Source organism: Bombyx mori, chromosome 4 (assembly GCF_030269925.1).
Source record: "Bombyx mori chromosome 4, ASM3026992v2".
Taxonomy (NCBI): domain Eukaryota; kingdom Metazoa; phylum Arthropoda; class Insecta; order Lepidoptera; family Bombycidae; genus Bombyx; species Bombyx mori.
In genome coordinates this window covers 7,475,048-7,493,557 of record NC_085110.1, presented here as the reverse complement: position 1 = coordinate 7,493,557, position 18,510 = coordinate 7,475,048, and the positions used below count along the sequence as shown (strand labels likewise).

General features: G+C 35.1%; 3 protein-coding genes across 5 annotated transcripts; 1 reads left to right on the top strand and 2 right to left on the bottom strand.

The window, feature by feature from the left end:
- Window positions 1–956: 956 nt before the first annotated feature.
- On the bottom strand, window positions 957–5,388 carry LOC101736852 (protein Dr1). 2 transcript variants are annotated; one of them, XM_004929198.5, is made up of 4 exons: window positions 4,213–5,388; window positions 3,942–4,105; window positions 2,319–2,483; window positions 957–1,378 (listed from the first exon to the last, which is right to left on the bottom strand). In XM_004929198.5, exons 1-3 carry the CDS (start codon window positions 4,451–4,453, stop codon window positions 2,334–2,336), a joined length of 555 nt encoding a protein of 184 aa, XP_004929255.1. In that variant the 5' UTR covers window positions 4,454–5,388; the 3' UTR covers window positions 957–1,378; window positions 2,319–2,333. The 2 variants fall into 2 exon arrangements, with proteins under 2 accessions (XP_004929255.1, XP_004929254.1); XM_004929197.5 differs by lacking the exon at window positions 957–1,378 and having other exon boundaries at window positions 2,253–2,483.
- A 1,766-nt stretch (window positions 5,389–7,154) lies between these two features.
- ccdc25 (coiled-coil domain containing 25 protein) lies at window positions 7,155–17,022 on the top strand. Of its 2 annotated transcripts, NM_001046641.1 has the most exon segments (8): window positions 7,230–7,392; window positions 7,528–7,619; window positions 8,422–8,568; window positions 8,847–9,417; window positions 10,089–10,283; window positions 11,733–11,901; window positions 16,432–16,762; window positions 16,849–17,022. In NM_001046641.1, coding segments are annotated over 4 exon segments (624 nt in total). In that variant the 5' UTR covers window positions 7,230–7,319; the 3' UTR covers window positions 9,159–9,417; window positions 10,089–10,283; window positions 11,733–11,901; window positions 16,432–16,762; window positions 16,849–17,022.
- LOC101736624 (queuine tRNA-ribosyltransferase catalytic subunit) lies at window positions 9,260–18,190 on the bottom strand. Its single transcript, XM_004929195.4, has 6 exons — window positions 17,565–18,190; window positions 16,850–17,147; window positions 16,520–16,763; window positions 11,733–11,901; window positions 10,089–10,283; window positions 9,260–9,417 (listed from the first exon to the last, which is right to left on the bottom strand). Exons 1-6 carry the CDS (start codon window positions 17,694–17,696, stop codon window positions 9,262–9,264), a joined length of 1,194 nt encoding a protein of 397 aa, XP_004929252.2. The 5' UTR covers window positions 17,697–18,190; the 3' UTR covers window positions 9,260–9,261.
- Between the last annotated feature and the right edge of the window lie 320 nt (window positions 18,191–18,510).

The window sequence follows — 18,510 nt, the reverse complement described above, 5'->3', positions numbered from 1 at the left end:
TTTAAGTTTTCGCGACCAGTGCACATAATAAAACAACGTTTAAACGGTTTCAAGCGTGGTTTTTTTATTACAATGTTTCGTCCCGTTTCAGTAGCCGTGAGCACGGAAGGCAAAGATGTCCAGTGTCAATAAGCGGAGATCTTAGCTGGCTTATAAAAGTAATCTCTTGTTTCTCTGGCGACAATCGAGATCCATTCTGCACACGTGATTGCTAGGAAAGCTAAAATAAAAATGGAAAGCTAAGTATCTAATGAGAGTCCAACAAACAGACACAAAAGCAGCATTAACCAATTTTAACCAACTAATTTTGATGTGCTGCTAACAAATTTTAAAAAATTATTACAACATAAATCTACGCCATGCATTTACTGTTCTGTTCAGCAAAAGTTTGTCCATGTGTTGGCCGAGCCTTGGCCAACATTTGTAGCGGTGGTTAAAAATCGGTAATTTTGTTCAAAATTTAATATTATTTATAAGTTTAAAGCTTACAATATAGTTTATACTTCATGTACTTACCGAAAGTAAGATATTCCGGCCGTTAAATTGCTTTTTCGGGCCTTATTTTTGCAACTTTTGAATACACACTGCGGTATTGTGAGACGGGTTGACATTGGCTGTGTTTGAAGTGAACTAAACAAAATAAGAGCTCACATTTCAAGTGCGCTGTTATTTGACGAGACGGATTTTATGCACCGACCCGAAATCTAGTTACTATTGTTGATCGAAGGCTGAATGTGTTCTTGAAACTTATGTGTAATTACTTTTTTAAATCATAAACAAGTCCAGTCTTAGTCTAGCTAAAAGTGAGGCCATTGTTTCACTACTTTTGTACCAAATTTTGTTCTAAAGGTTGGTAAGAAACTCCGCGTAAACTGTTTTAAAACCTAGTTTATTAATTAGGTACATGATACTGAAAAGGGTATACCTTTTAATCGTGTACGAAAATGTAAAGACAGTTATTTTTTACATTATATGTATATTTTATAATTTTACTAATACTACATTTATTTCTTCATTTATAATTAACAAGTGTTTGCGTGTGTTTGTATCGACCCACTAATTATAACTAATCGTTTGATCAACTAATTTGATTTGATAATGTAGTTGTGCTAATAATAAAGATAAATAGCGAGTTACAGCTCATACAAACTTCCCAGTTTCCTTCAGAATTTGGACTGCCAATATACATATTGTTACGCGCTGGGGTTCGGGATAAATAAAATTTTACCGAATTACATGTTATCACTGTATTCAACACTTAAAACACTTCACAAACACTTTAAAATTCTCAATTCGCTTCTTCCGCTTCGCTTCGAGTAGTTCCGATTACTAACTGCCTGTCATATCTGCAACGCTCTTATACGCCGATACCACATCCCTAAAATTATCAAGAATATTCCACAAAAGTCTAGTATTGTGTGTTTCCACTATCTGACAATAGATGGCGTTGTACTTCTCGAACGTTCTAGGTGCTACTAGATCCTTCCCTATTCGTTCGACTATTCGGCGAAAGATAGCGTTACTCTTACCGGCGTAACAACATTTATGTCAGTATACCCACTAAAATCGATCGCTTTTACCTCTTACATTAATTTTAATAAATTTGGGAACATCTGTTACTATTAACATGTCAATCAACGCCGTATTTTTGCATAGATTGGTGGAAGAGCTCATGGCCCACCTAGTTTTAAACGGTTACCGGAGCCCATAGACATCTACAACGTAAATGCCGCCACTCACCTTGAGATATGAGTTTTAATTCTAAGGTCTCAGTATAGTTATAATGGCTAACCCACCCTTCAAACCGAAACGGATTACTGCTTCACGGCAGAAATAGCCAGGGTTGTGGTACCTATCCGTGCGGACCAACAAGAAGTCCGACCACCAATAATTACGCAGGATTCGAACACCAGTGTATCGCTCAACACAAATGCACCAGGCGTCTTATCCTTTAGGCCACGACGATTTTGACTAAATAAAGGCAAAACATCCAGCTTAGTGAACTTTTAGAAGAGACAGTGGTATACTTATTGTATAACCATGTATTAACTGGCATCATAGTTCATACACTTAATAATTGGAATTTCACTATGCACTCTCTTCAAATACGCCTCATTATATTATGGTTTTTAGGTTACATACTATCAAGTTTTAGATTCATCTTTAGTTTGAGAGCGACATAGGATCTATAGAAGTAATTTAAAATTTAGTGTGAAATTTTGTTCACATTAAGTAAATTTAAATTAAATACATGACACAAACAACATTTATATTATAACACAGCCAGAAACAAAACTGTCATAATATTAAACAATAACCTAATTAAATGTTTCTTATGAGTAATCATCATCTTCATCATCATCAGTTCTTGGAGCAGTTGTAGGTGGTACATATGGTTGTGCATTTCCTTCAACACCAACAAGTCCTTGTTGTTGTAGTAAAAGCCACTGTTGCTGTTCTTGTTTTGCTTGTTCCTCACGGGCCTGTGTTAAATAAAGTTTAATTATAAATTGGGTATTTTTTAAAAGTGAATTTTTTTAGGCGCATTGAGAGTAATATTTAACTCACGATAGTTAGGCAGTTACTTCGTTACAGCTTGAGAGAAAAGATACAATTTAAGAGGAGCGAGAATGAGAAAATAGACAGATCGTCTCGCAAACCACTAGACCTTTGAGAGGGAGATAGTGAGCTAGGTCGTTTCTCACACATTCTGTTTACGAGCGTCGGCCACTAGATGGCAATAAGATAATGACGTATATTTTAATGGAGGATTTATAAGAAAAAATATTTTTTTTTATATATAATTTAAAACATATTGATGCTTGAAAGGCAAACATGACTAAGCGACAATAACTGCTTTGTACATAAATGATAGGCAATAACCATATTCGACTTGCAAAAAATATATATTTCTAGGTCTATTAAAATAATTTCAATCCTACAGCTACTAGCTAGATTCTACTACAGCTAGACTCATTAAAATAAATTTTGTTGTCAGGTATTTCAACTTTAAATTAGTCTACTGTAAAGTTCACGCATTGTCGCTTAGTCACATTTGCCTTTCAAGCGTCGATATATAAAAGGATAAGAGGTCATTTCTCGGAGAGAAATTTGATTTAATGATTAAAAATTAAGAAAACCACATGGACTAAGTTAAACCAGTCATAAAAGTTAAACCAGTATATACACAAACTATTTGCCATGAGATATAATTATATTAAAATAATATCTACAATTGGTTCTCATATTGACCATAAGTAATTATGAAAATGTGGTTTTATCATACTCTGTCTCCTGTTAACATATCTAACAAAATAAGATATCAAATACAGGGGCTTGCTCGATTCCATATTTTTTTATGAACACTTTTTTCCTACTTATTTTCCCAAAGCTTAAGAAATACAACATCTAGGTTATTACAAAGTGCTTACTCGAGTTTGTTCTATATGAACCTTGATTGAAGCCTCAATTGTATTGTTTAACAGCTTGTATTGCATGATTGCTGTTACACCTCAAAGGGTTAGGTTAATAAGTGTTCTCTAAAAGTTCCTGTACATTCCTGAGTAGAAAGGACTAAAGTATGAAGCTTAAGCTGACATTTAAATGGGGTGATTACTTTGAATTAAATTGAATCAAATTGGTTTTTTTTTGTATGGTCTATATAACAATCCCATCCTTATGTTGTTTAAATGACATTAGAGACCAATTTATTATTGACCAGTTTGTATGAAGATCAACAAATCCACATCTAATGTTTACATTAAATGAATTGAAACATAATTGCTCTATAATATAAATAGGGTTTATTACATATGTCGGATTAGTCTGATTGGTTTGGTAAGATTGTTACTTCATTTTTTTCATTTCAAAATCATGACCACAGACACATTTTTATTGAATTTCATAATGGTTAAGAAAATACTGATTTAAATTGTTTAAACCTTTGCAAACAGTTCTTGTTGTTGTCTCAATAATTCTTCTTCTGGAATGCCTAAATTCTCAAGGCGTGTGCTTTGTCGTCTTCTTTTAGCCGCCACTGCTTTACAATCTTTTAAGACAGCTTCTGCTTCTATTGTGTAGTCACTAAATCCTAATCTGTCTAGGGCTGAAAATTAGTTTGATACTGAAGCTTAAAGTTAAATTCGTAAAAAAAATATGTTCGTGTTCCTTATGATAATATTAATTGTCTTTTAACAATAGTGAAATATATACCTGTAAGGACATGTTCTGCATTAATTGTTTTCTTATTGCTTTGATTACATACTTCATTGGCTTCAGAACTAATCAAATGTATGAATTCAGTGCAGCAATTTAGGATTAACTCCCTTGACTCGAACGCTACACGAACAGAAGGCACTAACTCTTTTATCATTTTATTTATACTAGCTCTTGGTAGAGTCAGTTCGTCCTCTTCTGAAGGTGGTGGACAAAGTTCACGCTCTGGACTTCCCATGGTAACGAATTTATGAACGCCCACTTCTATTTTTTTGTGGTAGCCTTTGGGCCACTTTGGGCCATTAAGTGTATAATCTATGCTTTGGGCCACTTTGACTCTTTTTTTAAGAGATTTTATGACCTGGTAACTAAGACCTTTAAGTCATGTCTTATTTTACTTTATATTCTTAATTTTATGAAAAATGATAATATGGAGTGAAATGAAATGAAGATGATTAATTTGAGACATTAATCAACTGGGATGAAATTTAATGAAATTAAATGATATGGGATGAAATATAATCGCAGTAAAATGGTGGTCATTTACTGAGATTTTTTCAGTGGACTTTTTGGAGGAACCTGAGAAGTTACGTCCAGCAGCTTTGTTTCATTTTCCCACATTTGTGCACTTTCACAGATATTAAACAGTTAATAAACCACCATTATTACACATTTAAACCTGAAGAAACACTAAATAGACAAAATAAAACAAATCACACAACTTCACTCCTCGCGTTCCCGCCAAAAAGTCTTCACTTTTACTCTTTTTTTTAAGAGATTTTATGACCTGGTAACTGAGACCTTTAAGTCATGTCTTATTTTACTTTATATTCTTAATTTTATGAAAAATGATAATATGGAGTGAAATGAAATGAAGATGATTAATTTGAAACATTAATCAACTGGCATGAAATTTAATGAAATGAGATGATATGGGATGAAATATAATCGCAGTAAAATGGTGGTCATTTACTGAGATTTTTTCAGTGGATTTTTTGGACGAATCCGAGAAGTTACGTCCAGCAGCTTTGTTTCATTTTCCCACATTTGTGCACTTTCACAGATATTAAACAGTTAATAAACCACCGTTATTACACATTTAAACCTGAAGAAACACTAAATAGACAAAATAAAACAAATCACACAACTTCACTCCTCGCGTTCCCGCCAAAAAGTCCAACTTTGACTCTCAAATATAATATGCATAGATTATACACTTAATATATTTGATATACCGGTAAAATGGGGCGATTAGGGACAAATTCCAACTTTATGACCAATTTTAAGGTAGTTGTTGATGTATATAATGCTATATCAAGATCAAAATGATGGAGTCTTGGGGGCATCTTTGTTGTCCAATTTAAAACTATGCAACTAGCATTCCAGTTTAAGCAAAAAAAGCAAAAATAGGTGTAATCCCTATTTACCCGGAAATTGCGGTTAATTGGGACGAAATGAGAAATTTGCTAGGGTTGGCACTACTTGGTTTTAATTAATTAATTTATTTAGTTGCACCAACAAAGTGATCATCAATAAAAAACATTGAAAAACTGACAAAAGTACATGGCAGATGTCACCTCAATTATAGGTGCAATCGACAGTGCATTAACAATAAAAAAAATATAATATATAAAACTTGATTACATTTAATTATTTGTGATTAATTTATATTTACTTGGGAAAGTATCCGCGACAGTTTTTTCCTGTAAGTTGTGAAATAATTAGAAAAACATCTATTTCATCACTTAAAGTTAGTTCAGCGCAATCGGACAACTACGAATGAGCATTGACGGAGACCGCGCTACCGTGGACATTATTGTAGTCCCAAAGGATTCTGTTTAAGGGAGAGTAAGCGCCTAAACTCGAACGAGCGGGCTTTCTTATAAGCGGTTTATATTTCTTCATTCTTAGTAAGTACTTAGGGCCTGATATTTTTATCTGGGTTAAGAGATTAGGTGTGTCCGTTATTCCATAGATTAATCAGGTGGATACCCCCACTCTGGACAAATATTAATATATGTTATGATATATTACTTAGACATTTTTGTCCACCTTGAGATTTCATTGTTCTTGTTACATGTCTGTGCAAAATCGACTTACTTATATTAAATTGCTTAGCTATTTCAACTAAAGACTTATTCCCAATTTCGTAGGCTTCTATTGCTGTTTTTAATATTAAGGGATCATATCTCTTTATAAGGCTTTGCATTCTGATACGTACACGCGAGGCATATCTAAAAATAGAAAACAATACGTACCTAACTTATAATATAAATATTTACCAAACAATAAAATAACACATTGATAATTTTGAATAAAAGTTCTAGACAAAAACATCATGAATAAACTAGATTTTTACCAACAAATTTAAATAATATTGTTATAACTACATAGACAACCCTACAAACCTGTACCTATTTGTACTTAGGTCGTTTCCATTTCGTTTATTCTCATCCCAATTGACCTCTTTTTCGTTGTAATTTGTACCTAAGACGTCCCCAATATCCCCAAAAACAACAGATTTTTACATGTATTTTTATTTTATCAAATACATTAAAACCAATAACAACTGAGAGTTACCTTTAATATATATGATGGTTCAAACACTAAATAACGTTTATAAATCACAGTCGTCTTCTATTATTATCAAATGAATAAAAGAGAGCAAAGTTTCTAGCACTAAAATAATTACCACCACAGGAAGTTAATTTGAAACGCGATTTTTTATAAGTTAGCAGCTATTATCATGCATGTTCAGAGTTGTTTTGTAAACTTTCAACATTCTACTATTAAACTACAAAAAATGGAAGATTTTGCATCGAATATAAAACTAATATTGAGCGTCGAAAGATTTTCCCGGTTTTTTCCCGATTCGCCACTCAATCCCTAATCGCCCCATTTTACGGTAATTAAAAAACTGACAGTCCAATTTTTTTTTAGGGATTTTATGACCTGGTATTTTCAACCTTTAGGTCAATGACAGTCCGATAGCTGATAGCATAGATTATACAATAGCGGACATACCTACATAGTTCAAAAAAATATTTATCCAAATTGTTCACACACGTAGTTTATTGTATGTTTACGTTCGTTGAAAAAATAAAATGGTGTTCTATTTTACAAGTAGTGTTGTATCTCCCCCAGTTACACTGTTTATGGGAGCCGACAAAAACGAAAGTAAGATATTTCCTAACCAAAAATAACTACAATCTATTCAAATAAATCTTTGTTTCTAATTTATAAAAAAAAATGAAAATATTATGCACTTATGTACAATATTTAGTTACTATATTGAACCTATTTTCATTTTAGATGAAGACTTAATAAAATGGGGTTGGCCAGAGGATGTCTGGTTTCATGTTGACAAAGTATCATCTGCACATGTATATTTAAGACTTACTCCTGTAAGTAATCATTATATTTTAATACTCAGGGGCAATTTCAATTGCATAACAGATCTGCTCTAAAGTGCTTGATCTGTGTAAAATATTATGAATAAAATTAAATCTACCTTCTATGAAGGGTTTTATGAAATGTTCATGTCTCCCTGGCATGTTCAGTCCTTAATTCTTTTATTTGGATTCAGACATAATTCATCTGTGAATAGACCTAGATTCCAAGTCTTGTGTTTTTTATAAATACAAACAAATATAACTTGAGCTACACAATGGTCTGTGATAAGAAGGGGACCTCTGGTAGATGAAAGTATCATTTTAGCTGATTTCAGCCTTCTTGCCATTCTTGTACTTATTGTAACCCTGTAAGATTATTTTGGGCTTCCTCTGTTTCTTAAGAGATATTATGGTCTGGTTTCTAAGTATGTGGTGATGATGTGAGGCCTGGGAGTATTTTAAATTGCCAAGTCTAGTAATATCTCTTAACAAATCAATGTACCATAGATTTTAATAATCATAATGTTTAGCGCATGTAATGTTGGTAGGTTTCTGGTTTAAAGAGTGGGATAGTCAATGTACGTACAGTGTACTTGGGACTTTGAAATTACATTTCGATGTGGGTGATAGCATTCACATTATTATTATCATATCACATTGCATTCACACACACTAGCACCTTACCAAGCTTACAAAATATTGGTTCATGTCAGATGACCCAAACCATGACATATTATAACGGTTTATATGAACTGAACATATTATCTATTAAACTATGGGACTGTTGAGTTTTAAAATAGAACATGTTTTACAGGGTCAAACGATTGATGATATACCTAATTTAGTTCTTGATGATGCTTGCCAGCTGGTCAAAGCAAATTCCATTTTAGGCAATAAAATGAATGACATAGACATAGTTTATACAATGTGGTCAAATTTGAAGAAGACTGCTGGAATGGAGGTATGCATTAATATATTATAAGACCTATAAAATTGCTGTTTAATATAGAGAAGCTTTTTTTTTTGATACCAATCAAAATATTACCCATGGTATTGATTGGAAAAGTACCAATGATGTATTTTTTCAATGCTCTTCTTGAAGAAGTTAGGTGTACAAGAGCCAGAAACTCTTCAAAGGCAATTTGTACTGAGTTATTAAATTTTGTCCTTCCCAATAAGTTTTTCAAGCACACTTATACTTTTTAAAAGTTTTCACTTCTATAGATTGATTGATTCCAGGTTGGACAAGTAGCATTCCATAAAGACAGAGAAGTAAGAAAGGCGAAAGTGGCCAAAAGAAATAATGAAATAGTAAATAGGCTGAATAAAACAAAAACAGAATCATTTCCAGACCTCAGACAAGAAAGAGAGAATCGAGATAGATTAGAGAGAGAAGATAAAAAGAAAGTTTTAAGAGAAAAAAAGGAGAAAGAGAAAGAAGAAGAAAAACGAAAAAAGGAAGAGGCAGAACTCAGAAGCTACTCTACATTAATGAAAGCGGAAAATATGTCCACTAACTATGATGGTAATGATTCCGATGATTTTATGTGACCATCATATTACAAATCCTGTTTCTATTAAATTAACACTAAAACATTTTTTTCTTCTAATAATTTTATAGAAAATATTTAAAAGTGAAAAATAAAAGTATATTTTAAAGATGGCATAAATTTATTCCAACTGAGCTAAGTGAATTTACAACCCAAGTAGGATATTGGCCATTGGGATAAACTTCGTTTACAAATTGTTGTACAAAAGCTGGAAATGTACCATTTTCAATATTTTCTCTCATAGTCCTCATAAGACGCATCTGCAATTTACAAAGATTACAAGTCAATTTTAATATACCTACATTGTATAAAATTATAAAATTGGCTTTCCACCTGCTACTTCACCTGTTTGGACTACATTTAAAGTAAATATGAAAAAAAAATATTCATCAATTTTGTGTTCATTATTATTCCAAATTAATGTCCATCTATCAATTCGGAAATCCATTCAGTACATGTGGAGTGGAGATGTGTGTGAACAAAGAAACAGACAGAAAGTGATTCAATGATTGAGCTTTAGGTTTTTAATCTATTTTTACTTTTTATTTGTGTGTATTTAGCAGATTCTACTGTTTGATTATATATATGTATTGGGAATACAGATTTGAAGTTGTTACATCACGCATAAACCACTTTTTATATTTTCTATCCGAGACACGTATTTTATCGTAAATTTCAGCTTGTTGTTTGTTGTGTTGACACTGTTATAAGTTTATGAGGAACGAAATATTAAAGTTATAACAGATGTGTAAATTTTCATGAAATCGATTGTTTTTTTATTTCAATTCATGTTTTAATATAATTAATTCCCCAAATCTCAAATAAATTTAATTAGTTCCACTTGTCTATGTAAATATCATTTTGATGAGAAGTACCGAGAACTACTATTAGGGGTTGTCAGATAGTAGACAAATTAAAAACACTACCATACCTGATAAGCAATATTGTGCACAGAAAGTAGATGGCAAGACACTGTTTCTACTGTTACAATACTGTGGAGATAAGCCCTTGTGTAATTCAAACATGTTGAACAAGTACAATCTTTGTCAATTGGATTTAGATCTGTTTCATATTTTTTTTGTTTCAAACTCAATTGTCCTTTATTCACAAGTGCACACCCAAACCTCTGGAATATAAAAAATGGAAAATAAAGACATATAAATTTTCATGTAGATGAGAAAGTTGTTAAAATTAATTATGACCTAAAGGATATTTGTATCCAGCAATGCATTTATAGTGGTGCTCAAATCCTGCATGCAAGTACTTTTTTGTAATGCCATACCTACTCATTGATAATATTCATAAATAACTTCAATGCATAAAAAATAACATCATGTAATAAATTCAAACCTGTAGAAGTATAATTAGTGTAATTAATATACAATTCATAAGAATAATCTCTAGCCTCAAGGTGAATAGCTGCATTCACATCATGATGTCTATGGGCTTCGATAACTATTTAAAATTGTGGATTTTGCGTTTAAAAAATATTGCTAGCCTGTCTCGTAAAGCAACACCATCTATCTTATCTTCTTCTGCCACAGAGCAGTCATGTGTCATTCTGTTACTGATGGGACAGCCATTACAATGATATAATTCTAACCTATATTCTAACCTGCAATTATTTTTTATTGCTTAGATGGATGGACGAGCTCACAGCCCACCTGGTGTTAAGTGGTTACTGGAGCCCATAGACATCTACAACGTAAATGCGCCACCCACCTCGAGATACAATTTCTAAGGTCTCAAGTATAGTTACAACGGCTACCCCACCCTTCGAACCGAAACGCATTGCTGCTTCACGGCGGGGTGGTGGTACCTACCCGTGCGGACTCCCAAGAGGTCCTACCACCAGTGATTACGCAAATTATAATTTTGAAGTCGTCGTGGCCTAAAGGATAAGACGTCCGGTGCATTCGTATGTAGCGATGCACCGGTGTTCGAATCCCGCAGGTGGGTACCAATTTTTCGAATGAAATACGTACTTAACAAAATATGTTCACGATTGACTTCCACAGTGAAGGAATAACATCGAGTAATAAAAATCAAACCCGCAAAATTATAATTTGCGTAATCACTGGTAGTAGGACCTCTTGTGAGTCCGCACGGGTAGGTACCACCGCCCCGCCTATTTCTGCCGTGAAGCAGTAATGCGTTTCGGTTTGAAGGGTGGGGCAGCCGTTGTAACTATACTGAGACCTTAGAACTTATATCTCAAGGTGGGTGGCGCATTTACGTCGTAGATGTCTATGGGCTCCAGTAACCACTTAACACCAGGTGGGCTGTGAGCTCGTCCACCCATCTAAGCAATAAAAAAAGAAAAAGGCTGTTAACTCGTCCAATCATTTTGCAAAAAAATTTATACATCTACCTCATGTTACAAGTCAGTATGTCAGCATTCATAATGCATATGAACTTTGGTAGCCTTCCCTTAATTATTACTTTGAGTGTAAGCTGTTCTACTCAAACTTCAACATTTCCCAGCAACAGTTGAGATCTGACCTTCTCTGCCAAATTATATTGTATTATTTATTATTTGAACATTATGATTATAGAATTAGTAAAATAAACTTACTGCTGTACGAGTTGGGAAAACACAGTCAAACATGTCAACACCAAGAGCCACACACACTACAAGATCAATGGCAACTCCAACACCCATGAGATATCGTGGCTTGTTTTTATCAAGTATTCCTGTGCTCAAGCTAACCATTGGCCAGAAATCATCCTTTGCTTCACCCCCACTGAAACACAAGTAAAATGAGTTTGTGAGTGTATAAGCTGTTTTTTTTATTTAGTAGTAAATGAGGGTTATAATGGGTTTTTTTAACTATTAAATTTTTTGAATGTATTTTATCTCAAGAGGTCTTCATTCTGTCAGAAAGTCCAAATTAATGCCTGAACTGCGTAAACTCAGCTGTAACTGTGTTAAGTATAATGAATATAATGAAGGAAATCAGTTTTGTATATTATACCTAGTCAGGTCATAAGTACCATGACATGGGGTAAATTGGGACAAACCTGCGGAAGATTCTCAAAGTACTTGTAGCACGGAATCTACCTAATTTTCTTTAAGGTAATATTTATCAATGTATAGAAGAAAAACCAAGTTAACTATGGAAGTACTAAACATGAGTTAAGTTGGTCCCAAAAATTCGTCAAATTAAATTTAAAATAGTGGTTGAAAAGTGCGTTTTAAAACAGCTTAAAGAACTTTTAAAAAAAGTGATATTATCGTTGTTTTTTCAATAAGATCACAGTTTATATAAGTTTTTAATACACCTGGAAATACCACAACAAACGGTAAGTTGCAATATTCTTATTTTAAATACAATATTTCGACAAAATAAAAAATGTAAATTTTTTCCTTTCTTTTTGGGGAAAATTGGGACGTATGTAGGGTAATTTGGAACGAGACTGGAAAAATTAGGGACGAGAAAACACAAAATTGGAACGCCAAAAGACAAAATAGGGATGGCTTGTTAGGGTTGTCACTGATATCTTATAATAGATTTTTTAGCCTATACTATCACTTAATTGCGTGATGTAAAGAAGGTTAATGTGTTTATCAGTTAGTTTATGTAAATATTATAGGTAAAAGAAAAGTATTGGGGTAGCAAGGGGGCGTGTAAATAGCCCTCCTGCGGCGGGAGCATATAAAGCGGGGTTGTAGAAAGGCGTGTAAATAGCCGTCCTAAGCGGTATGTGACAAATGTTTGTCACTTATAATTAGCGGAGCGGTAAAACTATATAGCGGTAAACAAAAGCTAGTAATCAAACTAAAGATATAAATTAAATACACATAAGCGAGCGGGCGGGCGAATGATTACACGGCAGCAGCAATAAAATGGCAATAAATTAAAAGAACTTGCACTCACCTGTAGATCTTGCCAGTGACTGTCGTGCGGGCGTCGGCGATGGAAGCACGCGGGCGGCGGGAGGGGGTGACGAAGCTCACGTAGCTTTTCGTAAGCTCAAGCACCACACAATATACAAGTGCCGCCATCTAGGCAGCTAGCGGTAAAGCGTGATCGATCGGGTAGAACCACGCTTTGGATAGTCGCGGTAATTAGTAACTAACAAACTCCAAAGGTGGCGCCATCCCAATAATTCATTAGCATCCCATTACTAAATCCGCGTGACCAAGTATATATATAATTACTTTTTTTTCGCGACATTTACCTTGTAATATCTGCCCGGTCGTATGTTCTTTATAGCAATAAAAAAAATTAAAAGTTAAAAGAACTCAAACGAATCAAAACTTTTGTTATTTCAGAATCTATTCACGCATCGAATCATGATTTTGTTAACATTCACAACGAACACACACAAATAAAAACAGGCCTCAGATTTTAAATGTAACATTAATTAAAAATCCGAGATATCCAATTATGAGTGAGTGAATTAATTGAGTCCAGTTATTTCGCTTATAAAGAATTTCTTTTATTTTTGTTATTATTGGCAGTAATCAGATAAAGCTGTTTTTTTATCTTATTCACCTGATATCTTACTCTTGCTCAAAGATTATTTTGAAAATGTTGATTAAATAAAATTGTATTATTGCATTTCCAGTCCTTTTGTTTTCTATTTTTTATTCTATTTTATGATTTTGTTTCAGAGTTGTGATTTTTAAGGAAATTAAATAATAATTTTCTAAAATATAACATGCACATACTTTTTTCGATCATTGTATTGTTGATTATCATTCACGTCACATCGCTTCGGAATAGAAACCAGCTTAATTTACACTATGTTGTGTATTGTGCTTAAATTATGGATTGTATTCATCATTTCGGTCCATATAAATAATTATATGGCACCTACCTATATATCGCAGTACTGCGAGTTGACAACCCTTACAAATATCCCAATTTAACCCTTAACCGTGTCAATTTACCCCGGACGCTGGGTAAATTGGGACGGTCATTATTTTACCATTATTTCTTTAAAATGAATAATTAAAATAATGTAACGGTTTTTATCACCTAGGTACGTTCAAGACTGCTTCGGGAGGTACCTGTGGAGGGTTTGCAGGAGAGAGCCACATCCGGGTTGTCACCAGTGCGGGCATCCGGATGATGACGCTCAGCACGCACTCGAAGCGTGCCCGCGTTGGGAGCACCCGCGGCGAGATCTCATCGCGGTGCTGGGGAGGGACCTCTCCTTGCGGGCTGTCATTGCCCGCATGCTAGAGGACGAGAGTTCGTGGGAGGCCATGGCCAGATTTTGCGACCTGGTCATGGCGTTCCGCGAGGCTGAGGAGCGCGAAAGGGAGTGGAATCCCTCTTCGGCTCATCAGCGAAGAAGGCGGGGTGGGCGACGCGGGCACGATGCTCCCGTTAATCTCCCGTAGGGACTGTTGGGTACTGGGTGCGGGGGCGCCCGGTGCTCTACTGTCGGTTCCGTGGTGAGGCGGCGCAAGGTGGCTCCTATGCGCCACTCACGGTGTCTCCCGAGACGACGTCCTGCGGGATCTTCCCGGGGATTGGATCCCGTCCTATTGTCAGGACGGGTACCGGCGACGGCGAGCCTGCGGCGCGCATTGTGCGGTACCGTAGGTTTCGTGGAGTCGGAGTGGTGGAGCTCGATGGGGTTTAGTCGGTAGTCGGTTTTGCGGGGCGGGTCCTGCGTGGTAGCCGCCGGGCAGCGCCTCGCGCGCCTTTCTCAAGGCGTAGTCTCCCGGTAGTCTTCCTCTTCTCCCTCTTCTTCTCTGGAGGCGCCGGAGTCCGACATAACCCGGTCTATTAAACCCCTCTCGACCGGGTATCCGTAAATGGATTCCCCAGCGTTAAAAAAAAAAAAAAAAGGTACGTTCAAGACTCAACTTATTTCTTTGGTTGAGCAGTGACTATTTAATTGGAACTATTTTAAAATTCAATCTGAAGGTCGATTTTGTCCCTATTTACCCCATTGTACGGTATTGTCACACAGTAAAAACTTTTCTTTTAGAATGGTGGCCACAAAAAAGTTTATAGAATTCGAATTTCGAATTGTTCATGAAAATAAAAATGTATACTTTATAGAATTTTACTCATTTTTAAATATGGAGTAGACGCTTAAAGAAGACCGTGTTGCAGTTATTGCGTTGCATCGTTGCGGTTACGCGCCAATTCAAATTTTTAACATACTGAAAAATTTGAATGTAACCAAAAGATTCGTTTATCGTACCATCAAACGATACAATGAAGACTCTAGTGTAGATGACAGGTCAAGAAGTGGTCGCCCTCGGTCTGTTAGGACTCCAGCAGTGATAAAAGCTGTGAAGGCGCGAATTCAAAGAAATCCCAAACGTAAGCAGAAACTGTTGGCCCTTCAGATGGGGTTAAGCAGAACCACGGTGAAAAGGGTGTTAAATGAAGACTTAGGGCTTCGGGCATATCGAAGAAAAACAGGACATCGTTTGAATGCTCGTCTAATGGACCTGAGACTGAAGAGATGCCGCGCTTTGTTGAAGCGGTACGCGGGATAAAAATATCGGGAAATTATTTTTTCGGATGAAAAATTTTTTACCGTAGAAGAGAGCTATAACAAACAAAATGATAAGGTGTACGCACACAGTAGTGAAGAAGCGAGCAACCGTATTCCGCGTGTCCAACGAGGTCATTTTCCATCCTCGCTCATGGTATGGTTGGGAGTTTCTTATTGGGGCTTAACAGAGGTACATTTTTGTGAGAAAGGTGTAAAAACGAATGCAGTTGTGTATCAAAATACAGTCCTGACGAACCTTGTGGAACCTGTTTCTCATACCATGTTCAATAACAGGCACTGGGTATTCCAACAAGATTCGGCGCCAGCTCATAGAGCGAAGAGCACACAAGACTGGCTGGCGGCGCGTGAAATCGACTTCATCCGGCACGAAGACTGGCCCTCCTCCAGTCCAGATTTGAATCCGTTAGATTACAAGATATGGCAACACTTGGAGGAAAAGGCGTGCTCAAAGCCTCATCCCAATTTGGAGTCACTCAAGACATCCTTGATTAAGGCAGCCACCGATATTGACATGGACCTCGTTCGTGCTGCGATAGACGACTGGCCGCGCAGATTGAAGGCCTGTATTCAAAATCACGGAGGTCATTTTGAATAAACTTTAGTGTCGTAAGAATCTATGTTTTGTTAAGTTCATTTTGGTATATAAATGGTTACATAATGAATAAACTTGTTTCAATTATTTTACATTAAACATGTGACAGAATTTATGACCTGACTAGGTATATGGACACCTTGATAAAATACTCATTACTTGAATACAGGACAGTAGATTAAATAATACATACCAAAAGGTACAATTGAGAAATTTTAAGCTGATATTTAAATTGAAGTAGTCATAATAGTCATATCATATATATCTTATTCTTGTTATACCTTAACCCTCCAATAGCAAATCCATTTACATCTTTAGTCATGTGTTCTTTAGCACTCTGTTCTCTTAAGGTATTGTTTAATAAACCTTGTACAATAGGAAATATGCTTTGCTCTGTGGGTCTCTTGTGTGCCTTTAGACATCTGTCAAGCCATCTGCTGGTCCTTTCTGAAGCTTCTTTGTTTCTCTCATAGTTTTGGTTTGTTGTTTGTACAACATCATCTAGTTGCATGATAATGTCAGCTCCTGTTTAAAAATAGTCTTATGAATCAATTATGGTCTATATTTATATTAGTACTCATCTTATTTAATAAGTAGATGATAATGAATACCTATGCTGTTCTGGATTTCAATTGATCTTTCAGGTGTCAACATAGTTTCAGAGCCATCATAAGGTGATTTAAACTTAACTCCTTCTTCAGTTATTTCCGCTAATTGTAGTAATGACACCATTTGAAAGCCACCTGAATCTGTAAGGAGTGCTCTGTTCCAACCCATAAATTTGTGGAGGCCACCAGCTTTTTCTAAAACATCTGTACCTGGTCGATTTCCTAGGTGGTATGTATTTCCTAGTATAATTTCACAATCTAAATTTTCTAGCTGTTCTGGTAGAAGACCTTTCATGGTACCCTAAAATTTAATTTTGTTAGTAGTAGCATAGTTCCACTTTAACTAATAACCATAGATTTTATCTATATTTGGCCCACGAGACTACTGGCATGTGGCATGTTCATTCAACAATCAGGGTTTCGATTATCAGGTTCGGTTGTCGGTTTGAAAGCGAAAAGGTTCAGAAAACACCTTAAGAAGTTTTCGTTATCCAGCTGGGTGTAGGGCTTGGTGTAGAAAGCGGGTTATTCTTCACACGGCGCGTATCATGAGGAGGTTGCTCGTTCTGAAGTCCTAACCACTGGTGGCTTGTTGCGTCGTAGAGACCGTCACCAGTGGCAATCTGTTTTTTATAGTGTTTTTCATTCTTTTTTAAAATATTGCAAATTCAAGATTTTAATAAATATAATGTAAATAATATTTTGTTTTAAACATAACCTGGGTTCCTACTGGCATAAACACTGGTGTCTTCACATCATAATGGGGAAGTTTCATAACTGCAGAGCGTGCTTTTGTAATTTTACATTCAGTAGATATATTAAAACGTAGAGCTGCTGATGTTGTTTTCATATTGATGAATTCGGAATGTAGAGAGTAATTATATTTTTTGATTCGGATTCAATAATTTAATATTTTGTAAGCTTTTTTTTTTAAGAGTTTTTATGACCTGGTAACTAAGACCTTTAAGTCATGTCTTATTTTACTTTATATTCTTAATTTTATGAAAAATGATAATATGGAGTGAAATGAAATGAAAATGATTAATTTGAGACATTAATCAACTGAGATGAAATTTAATGAAATGAAATGATATGGGATGAAATATAATCGCAGTAAAATGGTGGTCATTTACTGAGATTTTTTCAGTGGACTTTTTGGAGGAACCCGAGAAGTTACGTCAAGCAGCTTTGTTTCATTTTCCCACATTTGTGCACTTTCACAGATATTAAACAGTTAATAAACCACCATTATTACACATTTAAACCTGAAGAAACACTAAATAGACAAAATAAAACAAATCACACAACTTCACTCCTCGCGTTCCCGCCAAAAAGTCCTTTTTCTTTGTAAGCTATCAAAGCATACGACCATAGATTATACACTTAATATATTTGAGACATACGGCGGTAGGTACTGAGTGTATAATCTATGGTAGGTACCTACCCAAAAAAAATTAACATTTTAATATTATCTCGTTTTAAACAAGTTTATCTGGTTTTTTCTATTGTAGTTAAATAAAAGTTCATTTCATTTTTCATTTGAAAAAGTATTTATATATTTAATAATAACTGAAGAATAGAAATAAATCAGACGGCAACAATGCAGATTTAGAATTACAAAACGTTATTAGTCGTTTCCCTTTTCCCTTAAAGGCTTATTACAC